At 37.6% G+C, this 16,933-nt stretch overlaps 1 protein-coding gene across 2 annotated transcripts; it reads left to right on the forward strand.

Moving 5' to 3' along the window:
• The first annotated feature begins 277 nt into the window (after positions 1–277).
• FEM1C (fem-1 homolog C) lies at positions 278–14,414 on the forward strand. 2 transcript variants are annotated; one of them, XM_065745626.1, is made up of 3 exons: positions 278–517; positions 773–1,425; positions 11,929–14,414. In XM_065745626.1, exons 2-3 carry the CDS (start codon positions 882–884, stop codon positions 13,236–13,238), a joined length of 1,854 nt encoding a protein of 617 aa, XP_065601698.1. In that variant the 5' UTR covers positions 278–517; positions 773–881; the 3' UTR covers positions 13,239–14,414. The 2 variants fall into 2 exon arrangements, with proteins under 2 accessions (XP_065601698.1, XP_065601697.1); XM_065745625.1 differs by lacking the exon at positions 278–517 and having other exon boundaries at positions 681–1,425.
• Positions 14,415–16,933: the final 2,519 nt, after the last annotated feature.

The raw sequence follows: 16,933 nt of genomic DNA on the forward strand, positions 1-16,933 counted from the left end.
ACCTTATCATAAAAGTAGATTAAGATTGCCTCCACCATAGTACTCTTCATAAATACCACTAAATATGTGCTAACAGTGCGTAGGCATGGTGTTAATAAACTCATCTATGCCCCAGAAAGGACGGCAGCAAGGCACATGGAGATGCACAACAGCTGGCAGATTTTATTTAATTATTTATCTTTAGGTTCATTGGTTTACCGTTTCCCTGTGATAACCCCTCCCCCTCCAGCCGCCATGTCCCTCAACCCGCCCCTCGCCCTGTCCCGCGCTGCACGAAGCTCCGCCCCTTCCGCCGCCCGCCTCCCGCCCCGCCTCGCTCCTGCGGCGGCGTGGTCCCACCCCCCGTCCGCCGCCAGTGGCTGCGGGGCGTCCGCGCGGTTTCTTCATTGGCGGCGGCCCTGCCTGCCTGCCTGGCTACGCTGCGTCCGGCTGCGCGGCCGCGGCCTGGCATGGAGGCGCTGGAACGGGGTCGGCGGGCGGTGGGCGCGTCCGCGTGAAGGCGGCGGCGGAGATAGAGGTGGGAGGGGAACCCGACCCCTGGGCCGGGCGGTGTCGGCGCCGCCGCGAGCAGGGCCCGGTCCGGCCGCCTGGCAGCCGTTCTGGGGCGGTGCTGCGCAGCGCCGGGTGGGTCCGCGAGAGGCCGCTGGCTTGGTTGTGTTGGGCCTCTGCGGAGAGGGAGGAAGCATTCCGGATTGCTTTTCTTGCAGATCTGTCAAGTGGGGCCGGTGATTGGTCTGGACCTTGCTCACAGACTCCATGTTGTCCCATCTAGGTAAAGCTGAGCCGAGAGAAATTTGGGCGCTTGCTGTTGTGCTGCCAGGAGGTTCCTGATTGTGACTGAAAGAAGCAGGCGTGCATCTGCCCGGAGCTGGAGAGGCTAGATGGATCTAAAGACAGCAGTGTTCAACGCAGCTCGCGAAGGCAAGCTGCGGCTCCTTTCCAAGTTACTGGCAAGCAAAACAAAAGAAGAGGTGGCCTTGCTGATGTCAGAAAAAACCGATGGTGCCACTCCACTTCTGGTGGCAGCCCGCTATGGTCACCTTGACATGGTGGAGTATTTGTTGGACCATTGCTCAGCATCGATAGAAGTTGGTGGTTCGGTTAGTTTTGACGGTGAGACCATTGAGGGAGCTCCACCGCTCTGGGCAGCGTCTGCTGCCGGCCACTTGAACGTGGTTCAGTCCCTGCTGGATCGCGGTGCTTCTGTCAACAACACAACTCTGACAAATTCAACTCCTCTTAGAGCTGCCTGTTTTGATGGCCACCTGGAAATAGTAAAGTACCTTGTGGAACACAAGGCGGACCTGGAAGTATCAAACCGACATGGGCACACGTGCTTGATGATTTCCTGTTACAAAGGCCACAAAGAAATTGCTCAGTATTTACTTGAAAAAGGAGCTGATGTTAACAGAAAAAGTGTTAAAGGTAAGTTAATTGTTTTATGCTCCTTGTGGTAGATGGGGTGGAATTACGCCTTTAGGAGACTGAGGATCCGAAAATGGACTCACGTAGATGAGGAAGGGATGAACTGTATTCAGCTACGTTCTTACTGTTTCTTCAATGTACTCTGTTACACTGACAACGCAGTTTATTTCTAAACTGATTAGTATTAAGCCTCACGTTCTTGAAATGTCACGTGAACAGACACCTATGCACATGCAAAAGGTGCATAACCTTTTGCTGAGATCAACTGTTGGTTAATATAATCAAATACCCAAATGTATAAGCATATGTTTTTGTTTTTTTAATGTTGTTTCTTAAAAATAAAAAAGAAAAACTGTACTTATAATTGACTTGTGCCACTAAGACTAGAATAGTGAAAGGTGTATAAAAGATAAAAGAATCTTTCTTACTCTGAAAAGAGATGAGAACTTTTCTCTTCCCCCACCTTTCCCTTCAAATTCTTGAATCCTTTTGGGCCTTTATTTTTTTTAGATGTTATTGAACAAAAGTATGTTAAGATTAAAAAAAACCTGAAGATTCAGGTGAGTGAGCAATAACATCAGGATAACTGTAAAAAAGATGCAGAGCCATGCCCTTCACAGTCTGCACTATTGGCAGTCCTTCTGTTGCAGTCTTAGAGTGTGAATTTGTCTTTTTTATTTCAGTAGCAATGGCATAGCCTATTTGGCTGAACCACTGTTTTATTTTGTTTTACGTCAGACTTTGATGTGATAGTGATACTGGCCTAAAAGAGCATGCCAAGTATTTCAGTTTGCAATTAATTTTTACCTCACTGACCCAAAACTGTGTGTTCATTGTGTTTCAGTGGTTTATTATTGATTTTTGCTAATTTGAGGAAAAAATCTGTTGATTTTTTGTTTTGTTTTTGGAATAACACTTCCACTGACTTTTCTGGCTAAATTTTATTTGTAGCAAAATGATACACTTTACAGTTGACTCTGTCAAGATTTACTTTGTACCTGGATTATCATATTACACTGTAAATGCCAAGCATGAAAGTAATGTATTTAAAAAAGCTGTTAAGCACGTATACTTTATTTCAGCAAATCTTGCAGATATGTGGGGGTTAATGTAAAGCAAGATAACACGGATTTGTCATAAGTGTAGGCAGAGAAAAATAAATCCTCCTTTGTAAAGATTTAAGCTTACTTATGAATCATCTTGGACATGTCTTAGGACAAAGATGTCATTTTCCTAGACAGAGCTCTTGGAACAGCACGTTGAGCATAAAATGTACATCCTTCTTCATTCTGAGCAGAGCCTGTCCCTTTTCATGGTTATTAAGAGCAGAACAGAGCTACAGAGCTGTTGAGTATCTGATGTAATGGGGCAGGGAGGGGGGCAGAGTTGAGGAAATCTGTCTCTTTATTCCCTTCATGGAGTAGGCTTTAATTTGCTGCTACTTATTATATTACTTTTCTACTCCGTTAGTGTTTTTTGCTTGCTTAAACAACTGAAAAGCACTCCTGAGGGTTCTCTTTACTCTTCGTTTCTGTCTTCATTCCTTACTCTGTTTATGTCCTTTAGTTTCTGGTGCGACTCATACCTTGGGCAGATAAGCAAAAGTTATTAAGGTATAACTGCTCCCTGTTGATTTAAAAAGAAGAAAAATGGACTGGATATGATTTAGATCATAATAATTCATTTAATTCCTTGAGCTGCAATGTATGAATGATTCTGTGGGGATAATACCTCTTGGTCAGTTGTGACCTGCCTTTTTATACTTAAAAATTCTCTTATGTGAAACAAGCATACATTTTGTAATCTTAAGGTGATCAGATCTGTGAAGTTTTTCAATAACCAGTGACAAGGTAGAGCGAGAGAGTAAGTACTGTAAAACCTGAATGCGAAAGATAAGAAGACAGAACTGAGTAGAGCTGGTAGCTTTAAATATTGCAGCATTACCAGTGCTGCAGTGGGTGAGGCTCAACAAGCAACTTTCTCTTGCATCGATACTCAGTAGCTGTTAATTTCAAAGTTTCTGTTTCCAGCAGGACTTGTGCTAAACAGTCACATTCCACCTCTGCATTATTTTCAATTTCTCCTTCTCCCTGAGGTGTATTAAAGAATTGATGAAGTATAAGGGTAGGGTAGTAGAGAGATGGAAGACTTGAGTGATCTGCTCTCAAGTAGTAGAACTTCTTCCTGTGTCTGAGCTGTTTTTAGATAGGCGCCTTCCTGGGTTGTGTTATGGGGGAGCCTGTTGTTCTGTGAAAGATGTGAAAGCTCTATTCAGTGTAAACTTTGCAGCACTCAGAATAACCAAGTGCTCTATAAAACCAAAATGGTGCAGCTTCTCTAGAGGTAAGTTTGGATAATTTCTGTTTGTAGGAGTTCATTACATATTTTCTTACATATATTATACTGTAAACCAGCAAGAGGTTGGGCAAAAGTGTTCCATCTTCCCATTGTGTTTCTCCAACAGACTTTTATATTAGAAGATAAGATTTTATTCGCATTTTCAAAACTCTGAAATTCTAGGGGAAAATGTGAAAGCATCTATGTTGGTCATTCCAGGGAGATATTGAAATACATTCAAATGTGAAAAACTAGAATGTTCAGACATCTAAAAAAATGCCTGAATGAATACGGAGACAGGGTACGAAAGAGAAGTTGATAAATATGGTGAAATTCTACTTCTAAAATACGAGTAGAGTCTTGGAATTATGTTTTGGACTACTCAGATTTATAATGCAGAAGGTCTTGAAGAGTTAGGAAAGTGCAAGGACATGTCTGAAGTCTTTATGAATGTCTTAATCTTCAAGTCAGATAAGACTCTGAAGTGTGACAGCGTTGCACTGTCTTGAGGGACATGATGGTGAAGAAGTGGCTAGCTAGTTGAAGTATGTAAGTACTATACTGAGAAAGATTGGCTGTATTTCTGTGTTTAGAATATGACCATTTGGTAGTTGTTTATTTGTACTGCAAGTCTACTCTCACAGTTGCATCATTTTCTATGAGAAGTGTAGGCAACAAAAATGAAAACAGTATATATGTGTATGTATATGTTTAAAGAAAAAAATACTTTCAGTTAATGAACTGCATGTGGAGAGTTTCAAATGGAGTTAAAAGGGTATTTTTTTTCTTAGACTGGTGGAAAATAGTGAAGATATTTTCAGATATATTTTTATTTTAGAAAAAAAAAAGCAGTAGTGGCTGAATGTTACTGACAGTATTCCATTAAATTTTGTTGCTGTGCTACAGATGGCAATCTGATAAATGGTGTCTGACATGGAAGTGTGTATGAAGCAAAGGTGTAGAATTGAATTCTTCCATGCAGAAAAAATTGTAGCTGTTGACATTCATGGATGCTTGCTGTATGTCATTGGTGACCAAAGAGTGGATGTGGTGAGTTCTGTGTTTCAGCAGTGGTGACAGTGGGTCACCTCTTCTGGCACAGACTTCGAGTGCAGCATGCAGGCTTTTTCACTGTGTGAGCATAAATGTATAGTTAATAGTGGCAGCTACCTTGAAGAACAGCACTTTGTAGATGAGAATTTGTTCTTATCAAATAATGTTATTGTGCTCTGTTGTGGTTTCCTTGGAAGTAAATAGAAAGCACTACTTTTGGAGTAATCAACATATTAAATTTTCACTGGTACAAGAAATCTTGGACAGCTATTAATTTCTGATCTTCAAAAAAAAAAAAGCTCTTGTAATCTAAAATCATAAAAGGTCTCAAGTTGCTCTTAACAGGAGCAGAAACCTGAGTTTTCTTGTGAGAAGTTGGACTGCTGATTGGTTGAGACACACTTTTGTCTGCATGAAATTTCCTGTTTGTCTAAGTTGGGAATTGTCTAAATTGGCAGTTGATCTGTAGATAAGAGGTAGTGCTCTTTTGCTATGTTAAGAATAGTCCTCTCGATTCTTGAATGCAGTGCTTCACAGGTGTTTCTTGTAGCTGGTCAGTACAGGGAGGATAATGCCTACTGATGCACTTGAAGTGGTAACAGTCTTTGCAGCACCTTCTGATTGCAAACTCTTGGTGATAGGTCTGGGGTTATGTTTTTTGGAATTGGATTTTATATTTAAATCAAAGTATTTTGTGTAATTATTTTTTCTGCTGACTGCTTTTAAACAAATCTTGCACTTGGAACTCCAGATAGGTCACATGTCGTGAGAGTCAGTTATCATGCTTGGATACTCTGCATTATTCTTTATTACTCTCATCCAGGCCTGGTGCAATAATATGAATTCATCTTCTTTTTTCGTAACTAACAAGTTAAGTACACAATTACTGCCACTCATGGTCTTAAGTACTACTGTAGTATTGGAGGGAATAACAAAGTGTTATGTTTCCATTTTCAAAGTGTGGTTAAAAATCTTTCTCTCCCTGATTTCCTTGAGCTACAGTACAGTATTTGATTGGAATGACTTCGTAAAATAGCATGAAGGATGAGCCTTGTTCACTTGGCTTGCTGATTTTGAAAGCTGTAGAAGTATGCAGACTTCAGTCACTGCAAGTACTTTATCAAGAGTGTACACACAGTAGTACTGTATTTCAATTTCTTTTTGTATGGAGGACTGGAAAGTATAATGCTCAAAACTCCTGGGAAAGGAAAATTTTTTAATTATTATTTTAGCTTTTTTTCCCTTTTTTGGCAAATGCTACATGGCAGTACATTTTGTGGATGTTCTGTGTATGATGTGATGTGAAGCTGAACTTCAGTAGGAATGTCTGTAAATAAAATAAAAAAGTTATCTTGAAAAACTTCTATGAGCAAGAGATGCAGTTATTCTTGTTACCAAGAACACATTAAAACTTGTTATTCTGTAAGTGTAGCAGTTCTTTGCAGTTTGCCCTTGATTTCTTCTTAAAATGAAGACCTACCTTGAGCATTCTTTTGTTATACAAACTGAGTGTGAAGATATAGTTTTCTTACCATATTTGTATGTTGTAGCTCAGTACATCTTTTTTGAAATTAAAAAATAAATACAGCTACTGAGGGATTTAATTGCTTCCAGAGCTGTATTGAAAATCAGTGATATATGAACAATTTCATATTAAAAAAAATAAGCATCCTTACAGATCATTAAGTAGATGCATGTGGCTAGTTTTTCATAGTTATCAGTCATTTAAGTTAAATATTTTTTCACTTATGTATAATGTTTAGCAGCTTAGTATTCATTTTCCTGAACAGAACCTGGGTATGAAGTCCAATTGGTACAACATTTTAATAAGTTTTACTACCAGAAATCTGGTCTTTTTTTTTTGTTGTTTGTTTCTTTCTGTTAGGAAGTGAGTTTACTTAATATAGATGGCAAATCAAGTCAACTCTATGTCACTGCCTCGCTTTCTTTTCATTCCTGTATTACAAGTCTACTTTGGGAATTCTTTCTTTCTGACATAAAAAGACACGACCTCATTATAAATTTGAATCCCTACTCAAGTGAGTGTTTTTGTAACACTGGTAACTTAGGGAATTTGATCTATGAAACAAAAGATATTCTTGTAATGTTTGTGACACTTTTAAAAAGCAGCAAAAGAATAAAAAAGGCAGCTATCATGAGAAATGACTAACTTCTTCCCTGATCTTTTCTTGCAAGGTTTCGAAGGACCAGAGGTGGGAGTTCCTAGCTTTTCATTTTGTTATGTTTTTGATTAGAATATATTATTAGGTAATGTAAGAAAAATCTATTTTTTAATACAGACAGAAGCAGTTTGAAGCTGTATTATCCAAACAGTAGATTTCTAGCAGAGAAGTACCAAGCCTACCATAACATTGTCAGTTCAATTTTCTTCCTATGCAAACATGAGCCTTTCATGTCCTTGTAATATCTGCTATCTGTATATGATATATACATATGATATATTTATATATGTGTGTGTATATATATAGATATAATATATATGAGATATATTTCAGGATAAAAATAGACTAACAATGTTTGGTAAGATATTGTTTTGAAACTGTCATTCACAATTAAAAAAAAACAACAACAAAAAATACCCAAACATGCAACAAAGATGTGAAATTCAAGTTTTGTTACTTAGAAAGTTACCAGAGAATGACTTTCAGAGGCCTTACTTTCAGTCTTTTATTTCTAATACAGCAGTAGATATTTATTTAGCAATAAATTAAAATAAACATAATGTTACAGATGTTGAACAGATCAGCTTCTGAAATACATAGATAACATTTAGCTGCTCTTTATTCCCATCACTGGAGATGATAGAGTGTTTTTGAAATGTATTAAATTTTTAAATTCAGAGTAATGGTTTATCATACTTATTTGAACTCATCAGAGAATCATAGAATATCTTGGGTTGCAAAGGACCTCAGGGATCATCAAGTAGCAACTCCCCTGCCACGGACAGGGCCACCAAACTCCAGATCTGTTACTAGACTAGGTTGCCCAGGGCCCCATCCAACCTGGTCTTGAACCACCTCTGGGAACAGAGAATCCACAGCCACTCTGGGCAGCCTGTGCCAGCACCTCACCACTCTCTGTGAAGAACTTCCCCTGACATCCAATCTAAACCTTTTCTCCTTGAGCTTAAGATCATTCCCCCTTGTCCTGTCACTGTCTGCCTTTGTGAAAAGTTGATTCCCCTTCTGTTTGTATCCCATTTTAAACACTGGAAAGCTGCAATGACATCTCCTCACAATCTTCTCTTCTCTGGGCTGGACAAGCCCAGCTCCCTCAGCCTATCTTCATAGGGGTGAAATTCAATTCCTATGTATCATGTAGAATATAAACCTAATATCCTTAATGTCTCTGCCAGGTTGTCCTTTAATAATTACAGTGCTTTCTTCCTATTGCTGTACTTCTACCATCTAGTCATAGTAAGTGAGGTGTAGATAATAAAAATTGATGGTAATCTTCCTTTATTATCTGCATGTTGTGGTCTCCAAGGGCTACTACAATATAAATAGCTAAAAAATTACCCTAATTCCGATAGTGCTATTAGTAACCAGTGTTAGAAATAAGGATGTTGTGCAGAACCTAAATTGGAGATCTGGGTTTGAAGGTTGCAATGTTCAGTTGAATAAGGAATTGGCTGAAGGTCACAGCCAGATTGTTGTGGTCAGTGGTTCGATGTCCAGGTGGAGGCCAGTCATGAGTGGTGACCCCCAGGGCCCTGAGACTGGTACTTCTTTACATCTTTATCAGTGACATGGATGATGGGATCGAGTGCACCCTCAGCAAGTTTGCTGATGACACTGAGTTGAGTGGTGCAGTTGACAGGACAGAAGGAAGGGATGCCATGCAGTGGGACCTGCGCAACCTTGGGTCCACATAAAACTAATAGTATTCAGCAAGGCCAGGTGCTCTTGGGTCAGCACAGTCGCAGGTACAAGTACAGACCGGCAGAAGTTTAAAAAACCAGTGTTACGTGTTGATGGGTCTCCAATACGTGGGACGCATAGCTTTGTGGCTTCTACTGACAAAATCAGCAAAGTAATAATTGAAGCACTTGTAAGTCTGGTATTACTAATTTATTTTGTCTTTAGTGTAGTTAAGATATTAAAAAATGTCATAATGTAAGTTGTTGGTAGGAAGCAGGTGTGAATTCTAGAGTTCCTGAGCACTACTTTGGATCCGGGGCTGGACTTGAAAAGGGTTTATTAACTGATGATTCAGTCAGCACCCAGATGCATCTGGTTTTGCTTTCATCACTAAGTGCAGATGGCTTTAGAAACCAGTCTGTCTGTAGTTATGGTTTGAATGATGTAGTTGCATTTTTCAAAAGATTTTCTCTGGTATAGCCGGACAACATACATAATGTGTTGGCAAGTTTATCCAATTTTCTCTACTTTTACCCCATTCCATCTTAGGATTTTAGAGGTCTGATGCTCATCCATATTGAGTTACCAAGATATAGAGAGGCCTGAATTTGTAAAAATCTGTTCTTGTAGTTGGAAAATTTGTTGGTCTTGATGGACTGATTTAACAGTCCATCACTAACAATAATTAAGGTATTAAAGCTTGAAAATCATATGTCAGTGTATGAGCTGGATTTAGTTCCAGTAGTCTTGATCTAGTAGATAATTTCAGACTCTACTTTGTATTGGATGTCTTCATCTGCTTACTTGTTTTACTTCTTAGTAGATGACAGTGAAGTAATTGTCCACCACTGGAAAATTTATTTGGAAAAGAACACTTTGCAAATTCATTGTATGAAATGTGATACTTTCTCTTTTTGTTTGGAACTTGCACTTAAAGTACTGGTTGATGGGCAAAATGCACCCCTAGCTATTTTTCTGATTTAACTGCAGCAAGCTGTTAAGTTTTACCATTTGAAAATAGTTGTTTGCACATCTTTGTATGGAGTTGATTAGAATGGCAGCAATTTATTTCTGTCGTTTGGTGTGCTTGAATAGAGATTCAGTTAGGCTTGAAAAGAAACTGTTTGTCCTTTCCTTTATTTTCCTGGCTGCTGGAAATGAAAGCACGAAAGAGGTATTGAAAGTACTGTCATTTCTTCCTAAGATGGATCACAGGCATGTTTGAGGAAGGAGCAGCAAACTGATTTTCAAGTGAAGTTTTGAGAAGTGAAAAATGAGAGTAAGATGTGGGAGTGATTGAGGTAGTTATGGGGGAATCAAGGCAGAAGGCTCTGTGTCCCTTATAACATTTTTTTTCTAAACAGACCTTGAGTTTCTACATACCTCTGCTATCTACCAAAAGTTATGAAAGCTTTGGATGCATATTTTCTTGTTCCAGCAGTGTATCAACAGATAAAATCAGGCTTCTACACAAAAACTGTAACTTGAAAGATAGTGACTGCCTTAGCTCTGTGGATCTAGATCATCTGGTTCTGCTGGTGATAGGTAGACACTGAATTCAGAGGAAACTTATTGGCTCAGACTCTGTTAATTGTGAATTTTGCTTCTATAGGATTTTCCTTCATACTTCAATTTTGTATTATTTTTTCTTTTTAGGAAATAAGTGCTGATAAGTTGCATACTAAAAAGCTAGGAGATGTTAAAATTATTTGTAGAGACCTACATTAATTCTTGAAGTAGAAATGGGGAGGAAGATTATTTACATTTCAGAAATAGAATTTGTAAGTGGGAATCATGTTTTTGTATACAGAGAGACTTACACAATGGCAGCTTTGTATATTTTGCATCTGAATTTACTGTATTTAAGACAGCAGAAAGTAAAAGGAAGATAAAAGCTCAGCTTAGTTTGCTTATGTACAGAGATCAGCTCTTAGGACAGATGTCTAGATTTATATTTCATTAATTAAAAAATTAAAAAGAATGAACTGCCCGTTCTAGAAATCAGATCTCAGGGGAAAAAAAAATATCGAAAAGCATGAAAGTAAGCTAAGTGAAGTATGTGCTTTCCCAAATATTTCAAGGCTGTTCCTTTGTTTCCTAACCTGCTGCCAGTTTTTGTAGGCCCAGGAATACAACAACGCATTGCTTTTTGTTGGCATACAAGAGCTACCAAAAATGTATTTATTTTTTTAAGCAAAAATTTTTAAGCCCTTGGAGAAGGTCTTATTTGGAAATGTGGAAACTTGCTGAATATGTAGTTGAAATGAATGGTCTGGCAAGCAGTTAACTAGGATTTCAGAGTGTCAATGATATAAGAAAACATAATGGAAACAAAAGTAAGAAGTTACATGAGCTTTTTGTTAATTATTTTTGTATTGATCTAGTGGGAGGCTGAGAAGTTGGTAAGCTAGAATCTGTAGTATTCATAATACAATGCAGGTTTTACTGTCATTGTTTTTTGAAGTACACAGGGTACGGTTCTATACTGGTGGAGAGGATCAGGAGAGCTTATCATCCACCTTAGTTGCTTGTCAGTGATATATTCATCTCTTAAAATGGGCAAAGTTTCTATTTATTTGAAATGTAATTAGTTCAATATTTAACTGTTGCATCCAATATTATTTCTAATTCATTGTGTATATTATTTTTAATCAAGTGGTATTAGTGCGTGCTAGAACTTTCTCCACAATTATAGAACTAGAGCACTTTCAATTACAGCAGGCATAGAAAAATAATCTGAATATAAGTAAGACTCTTCCAAAAAAATTGGTTGTGTGTTGTGTTGAAGGTGTTTTCTTAATTAGTTCACCTTTAGTTTTCATATAGCTTAAGTTATTTTTAAACACCACTGACGATAGGGAAGAGGATAACTTGACAGAAGAAGGGAAAAGAATACAACATGGGGATTGCAAACTTAGGATTCTTGCTTCCTAGTTAGAAGCTGGTCTAAAAGAAAAATCTCTTGTGTAATTGGGAAGTCTGCTTTAATTTTCTTTTTCTGAATGAGAAAAAAAGGCCCTTAAGATGTGTTTAATTCCTTCAGAGAGTAATATCAAGCATTTTGATTTCTTTAACAGCCTTGTAATCTTGATGTTTTAGTCAGAACTTAAAACTGTCCTTTAAGCATTTCGTACTCTGTAAATGTCAAAACAGACTTTTTAAAACCATTAATGTAGTAGGGTTCAGCTTATAATTTGATTGTTTCTATAACTGATTTTCTTCTCTTGTGTAGGAAACACCGCATTACATGATTGTGCAGAATCTGGAAGTTTGGAGATCATGAAGATGCTTCTCAAGTATTGTGCTAAAATGGAAAAGGATGGTTATGGAATGACTCCGCTTCTGTCAGCTAGTGTAACAGGTCACACAAATATTGTGGACTTTCTGACCCAGCATGTGCAAACCAGTAAGGCTGAGTGCATAAATGCTCTGGAACTTCTAGGAGCAACATTTGTTGACAAAAAGAGAGATCTTCTTGGTGCTTTGAAGTACTGGAAGCGAGCTATGGAAATGAGATACAGTGATAGAACTAATATCCTAAGCAAACCTGTGCCACAAACACTAATTATGGCCTATGCTTATGCAAAAGAGGTAAACAGCTCAGAAGAGCTAGAAAATCTTATTGCTGACCCTGATGAAATGAGAATGCAAGCTCTGTTAATCAGAGAACGTATTCTTGGCCCATCTCACCCAGATACATCCTACTATATTAGATACAGAGGTGCTGTCTATGCGGACTCTGGAAACTTTAAGCGTTGCATCAACTTATGGAAATACGCTTTGGACATGCAGCAGAGCAATCTAGATCCACTGAGCCCTATGACATCCAGCAGTTTACTGTCATTTGCTGAACTTTTCTCCTTCATGCTGCAGGATAGGGCAAAAGGCCTACTAGGCACTACTGTTACATTTGATGATCTGATGGGTATACTGTGCAAAAGTGTTCTTGAAATAGAGCGGGCCATGAAACAAACTCAGTGTCCTCCTGATCCAGTACAACTGAACAAAGCTCTTGCCATCATTTTGCATTTAATTTGCTTGTTGGAGAAGGTACCTTGTAGTTCAGAACAGGAGTATTTTAAAAAACAGACTATCTATAAGTTCCTTAAGCTTCAGCCTAGAGGGAAGAATAACTTCAGTCCACTTCACCTTGCTGTTGACAATAGTACTACATGTGTGGGTCGCTACCCAGTTTGTAAATTCCCTTCTCTACAAGTTACTGCTATCTTGGTGGAATGTGGTGCTGATGTAAATGTCAGAGACTCTGATAACAATAGTCCATTGCACATTGCCGCACTGAACAACCATCCAGACATCATGAATTTTCTCATTAATTCAGGCTCACACTTTGATGCCACAAACTCACATAGAAAAACTGCTAGTGATTTGCTGGATGATAAAGAAATAGCCAAAAACTTAATCCAGCCCATAAATCATATCACACTGCAGTGTCTTGCTGCTCGTGTTGTAGTGAATCGTAACATACGCTATACAGGCCACATCCCTGAAAAACTAGAAAACTTTATTTTACTCCATAGATGATAGTGTGAAACCCCAGAGTCTTCTCTGAAGCACGACTAGGTGACAGTGTTTTGCTTTGAACAATGTTGTGATACACCAGCATTCTCTTAGCTTGCTCCATCTTGCTTTCATTGGTTAAAGCACTGTTAGCATCTGTTTGGCAGAGTTGGTTACCTGGTATTTAATGTATGCCATATATTATATTTTGTGGGTTAATTAGAAATGAAATGCCATATTTAGACTCTTAAAATTGTTTGCCAAAGGCTTGTCTATTCTGGTCTTAATTGCCTGATGGCTGTTTGGAACTGAATTGAGTGTTTTCCACTGAAGTCTTATACTGTTACTGTTGTGTGGATTTTATATAGTTGAAAGGTCATCTTTTTGGTGTTTTTTTCTTGAGCATTTCTACTTTCTTCTTTTCTATGGACTCATTGCTAGACTGTTTAAGTTGGATGGACTTGTTAACATTTGCAACTACCATAAGTGCTTTTATCTTTTCTATGCACTGGTTGAGTTATGACTGTTGCGTGTGAGCATACTTCTATGCAGCACTTGGCCAATTTTGAACTAAATGTAGATTTCATTTTGCAGTCTGTTTGGAGATTTTTTTGAGAATGCTGGCTTCATAGCATGACACATTTTGGAACTATTTACCAGTTCTCCAAACTTGGATTTTGCTTCTCTGAGTGCTGCAACTGAGGTTTCTTTCCTTTTGATCCTCAGGAGATTTGAGCTAAGTTTAGGAGGAGAAAATCTTTGTCATGGTAATTTCCCTGAACTTTAAATCTGAAAATCATTCTGTTGCATCATACAATTAGGGGAGGAGTCCTTACTATATACAGTTGTCACCTTCCCCTTTGCAGTCATGTCTTGCTTGTGCTGGTTATGTGACTAATGTGAAGTCTGTTCAAAGTTTAACTTCAAACTTAATGATACACGTTAATGAGAAGTAGATCAAATGAATGCTGTAGTTTAAATTTACAGATCAACTTTAGCTACAAAAGAAACTAAAGCATGTTGGTGGCATGACGCTTATCAGTCCAGGTCTAGACATCACTTAACATTATTTGACTGTGTGGCTATATGGCAAGGTATTGGAAGTTATATAGAAGTGTCCCTTTTTTCATTTTGAATATCTTTATAAATATTTGCATGTTTTTTTCTTCTCTAGTGTCAGTGTGTCAGCTGTACTTTAAAAAAAAAAGTTCTGTTGTGTATAAAGCTCCTGATGAAAATACCTATTTTTATAATATTTGCACAACAGCTTAGCTTTTACAACAGAAAGGGCTCTTTTGACTTGTTAAAATCTATTAAATGGAGATCATAAATGTGCAATTCAGGTAATTAATATAATTCAGCACTTTACTGTTGATTAATAGTAGAATATATTACGACACATTAGCCCTGCAAATGTCTTGAAGTGGAATTCAGTTCTGTTGAGTAGAATATGCTTGTAAGTTTCTTAGCCTAGCATACTGGATATTGTTGACTTCAGGTTTCATTCCAGTGGTGGGTATTAAGTGTACCTATGGGCTTCTTGCTCCAGAGATTCAGCAAGTTGACATATGGCTTTTGTCAGATTTATATAAATTTAAAGGCCAAATTAACTAGATTATTGTTAAGCTATTATAGGAGAGTAATTTTTGATCATTCTTATTTCTAATCTTATGTTGGAACATCTTTGTCCTCTGTGCATTAAGTTGAGGAAGAATGTATCTTGAGGGAATGTTAGAATAGTTCTTCAATGCTTTCTGTCTGTTCTGGGGTTCTTTTTGGAGTGTACACTACTAGCTTCATTCTTGAAAAAAGTACTGGATTATTTTCAAACAAAGGTATGTTGGAAGTGCTATTGGTGTATTGCCACTTCTAGGCTTTAATTAGAAGCAACTTTCACTTGTTTATCCAATGACACATGTATACTTTTGGAAGACTGGGAATGAAGAAGTCCAGATACACTATGTATTTGCAAGATAAACGATTGAATTAGCTGGATTTTTCTGATTTCTGTTGATAAAACACATGCCACCTAAGTTGTTCTTTCTGAAAACAATAGCTTGATTTTTATATTCCTTATTTTTATTTTTTACACTTCACTACTACTTTGTAAGTAGAGGTAGTCAAAAAAAATACTAGAGTACAAATAATCCAAAGCAAAACACCAAGTCATAAAAGTACTTATCTTTCTGTAGGTTACAGAAAGACAGATTTTGACACCTTTATGCTTTCTACTCTGGAATCTTACTTGGTGATTTTTAGTTTAAATTTGTCTTTGTAATTTTATAATCAGCTTAAAATTAGTTATTTGGACATTATTAGTTCAGAAATATAATCTCAAAAAAGGTGAACTGTTAGTGAATAACATTCTGTTCTACTGAATAGAAGAAGTTTCCAAAATGATTGGAAAGCAGATCATCGTTAAATATGTAAATCCAGTGGAGATTAAGTCTTTCAGGGAAGGCCTATTCTGTGAAATGTTTGCTTTACTTTTTCAAAACTGTCTTATGTAATAGAGAGTACTGAGTTCTTGTGTGTAGTTCTGTCTAAATATCTATCAACATATGTTAGTTCTGAAGTGCACTGCTTCCAATCAGAATTTTTCATGATGTTGAGGCTGAACTCAATGTTGTGACTTCTACCAGATGCTTGATGCATTTAATTATTTTTCATTTGCTTCTAGACCTGCACATTTTCGTTAATCTTTAATTTTTGCTTAATTAAAAAAATAAAAGGCATTACAGAGCCTATGTCAGATGATGTGTTACGGATTAATTTCAGGATTTTTTGATAGTGCAAGACATGGCAGGCCTTATCATATTATCATATATGCTCATACCCTTGTGTCCAGTGCTGATGGGAAGTGACAGGTTTTCCCTCAGGTCCTGATTCAGCCCAATTTTGTCTCCACTGCAGTCAAGATATCAACTTTCTGGACAGGAGGGTTATTTTGGGTTTGTTTTTTTTCAGTCTTGTTACCTCATCCAGAGGTGGTAGTGAAACGATTTAGTGAAACGTGTTGATGTTAAAATACAGTAGTGTAGCTATCTGAACTTGATGTGGCAATGAACTAAAGAGCGTTTAGAATACATTCAGTTTTTTGTTGTAACTTTAACTATTCTTGTCATATCTGGTCTTTTCTCTGACGAAGTGTGCAGTTTCTGAGCTACCAGCACAAAAAATGTTGAGAACACTGTGGAAAAAAAATGTATTGCTCAGCAAGGGTGACGCAGGTTTTAAAACTGATTAAGCAGTTTACAAGTGCAAGGATACCTCCTTGCTTGTTAAGACCTCTTAAGGTGTATTTGGGGATTATGAGGAGAGAGCAGGGATAGAAATACTCATTGGAGTTTTTCTTCCATTCTTCTTGGGCTTCAACAGAAATACTTCAGCCAGGTAGATGAACAATACTCTAGTAAGAAGTGAGATGCTGTTCTTACCAGATTCTAAAATTATATTCCTGCTCTTGTATCATACTGGTAACAAGGTTCCAGCTGTCTATGATGTCTGTGTTCTTTTTAGGTGCAGTATGAATGCACTTCCTGGGATGCAAGGCAACGGTTTGTTTTCTGTATGTACTTCACAGCAGTCCCTGGCTAGGAAGTTATTTTGTGTATTTCTGAAGTCCTCAAAAAGTTCTCTCCTAATAAATGTTTTGCAGCTCGTTAAAATTTAACTCTTTCAATTTTTTTTAATAAAATAGTTAAAATTAAAAAAAAAGA

This window comes from Cyrtonyx montezumae, unplaced genomic scaffold, assembly GCF_038088225.1.
Source record: "Cyrtonyx montezumae isolate F1298 unplaced genomic scaffold, pur_monq_1.0 scaffold_36, whole genome shotgun sequence".
Taxonomy (NCBI): domain Eukaryota; kingdom Metazoa; phylum Chordata; class Aves; order Galliformes; family Odontophoridae; genus Cyrtonyx; species Cyrtonyx montezumae.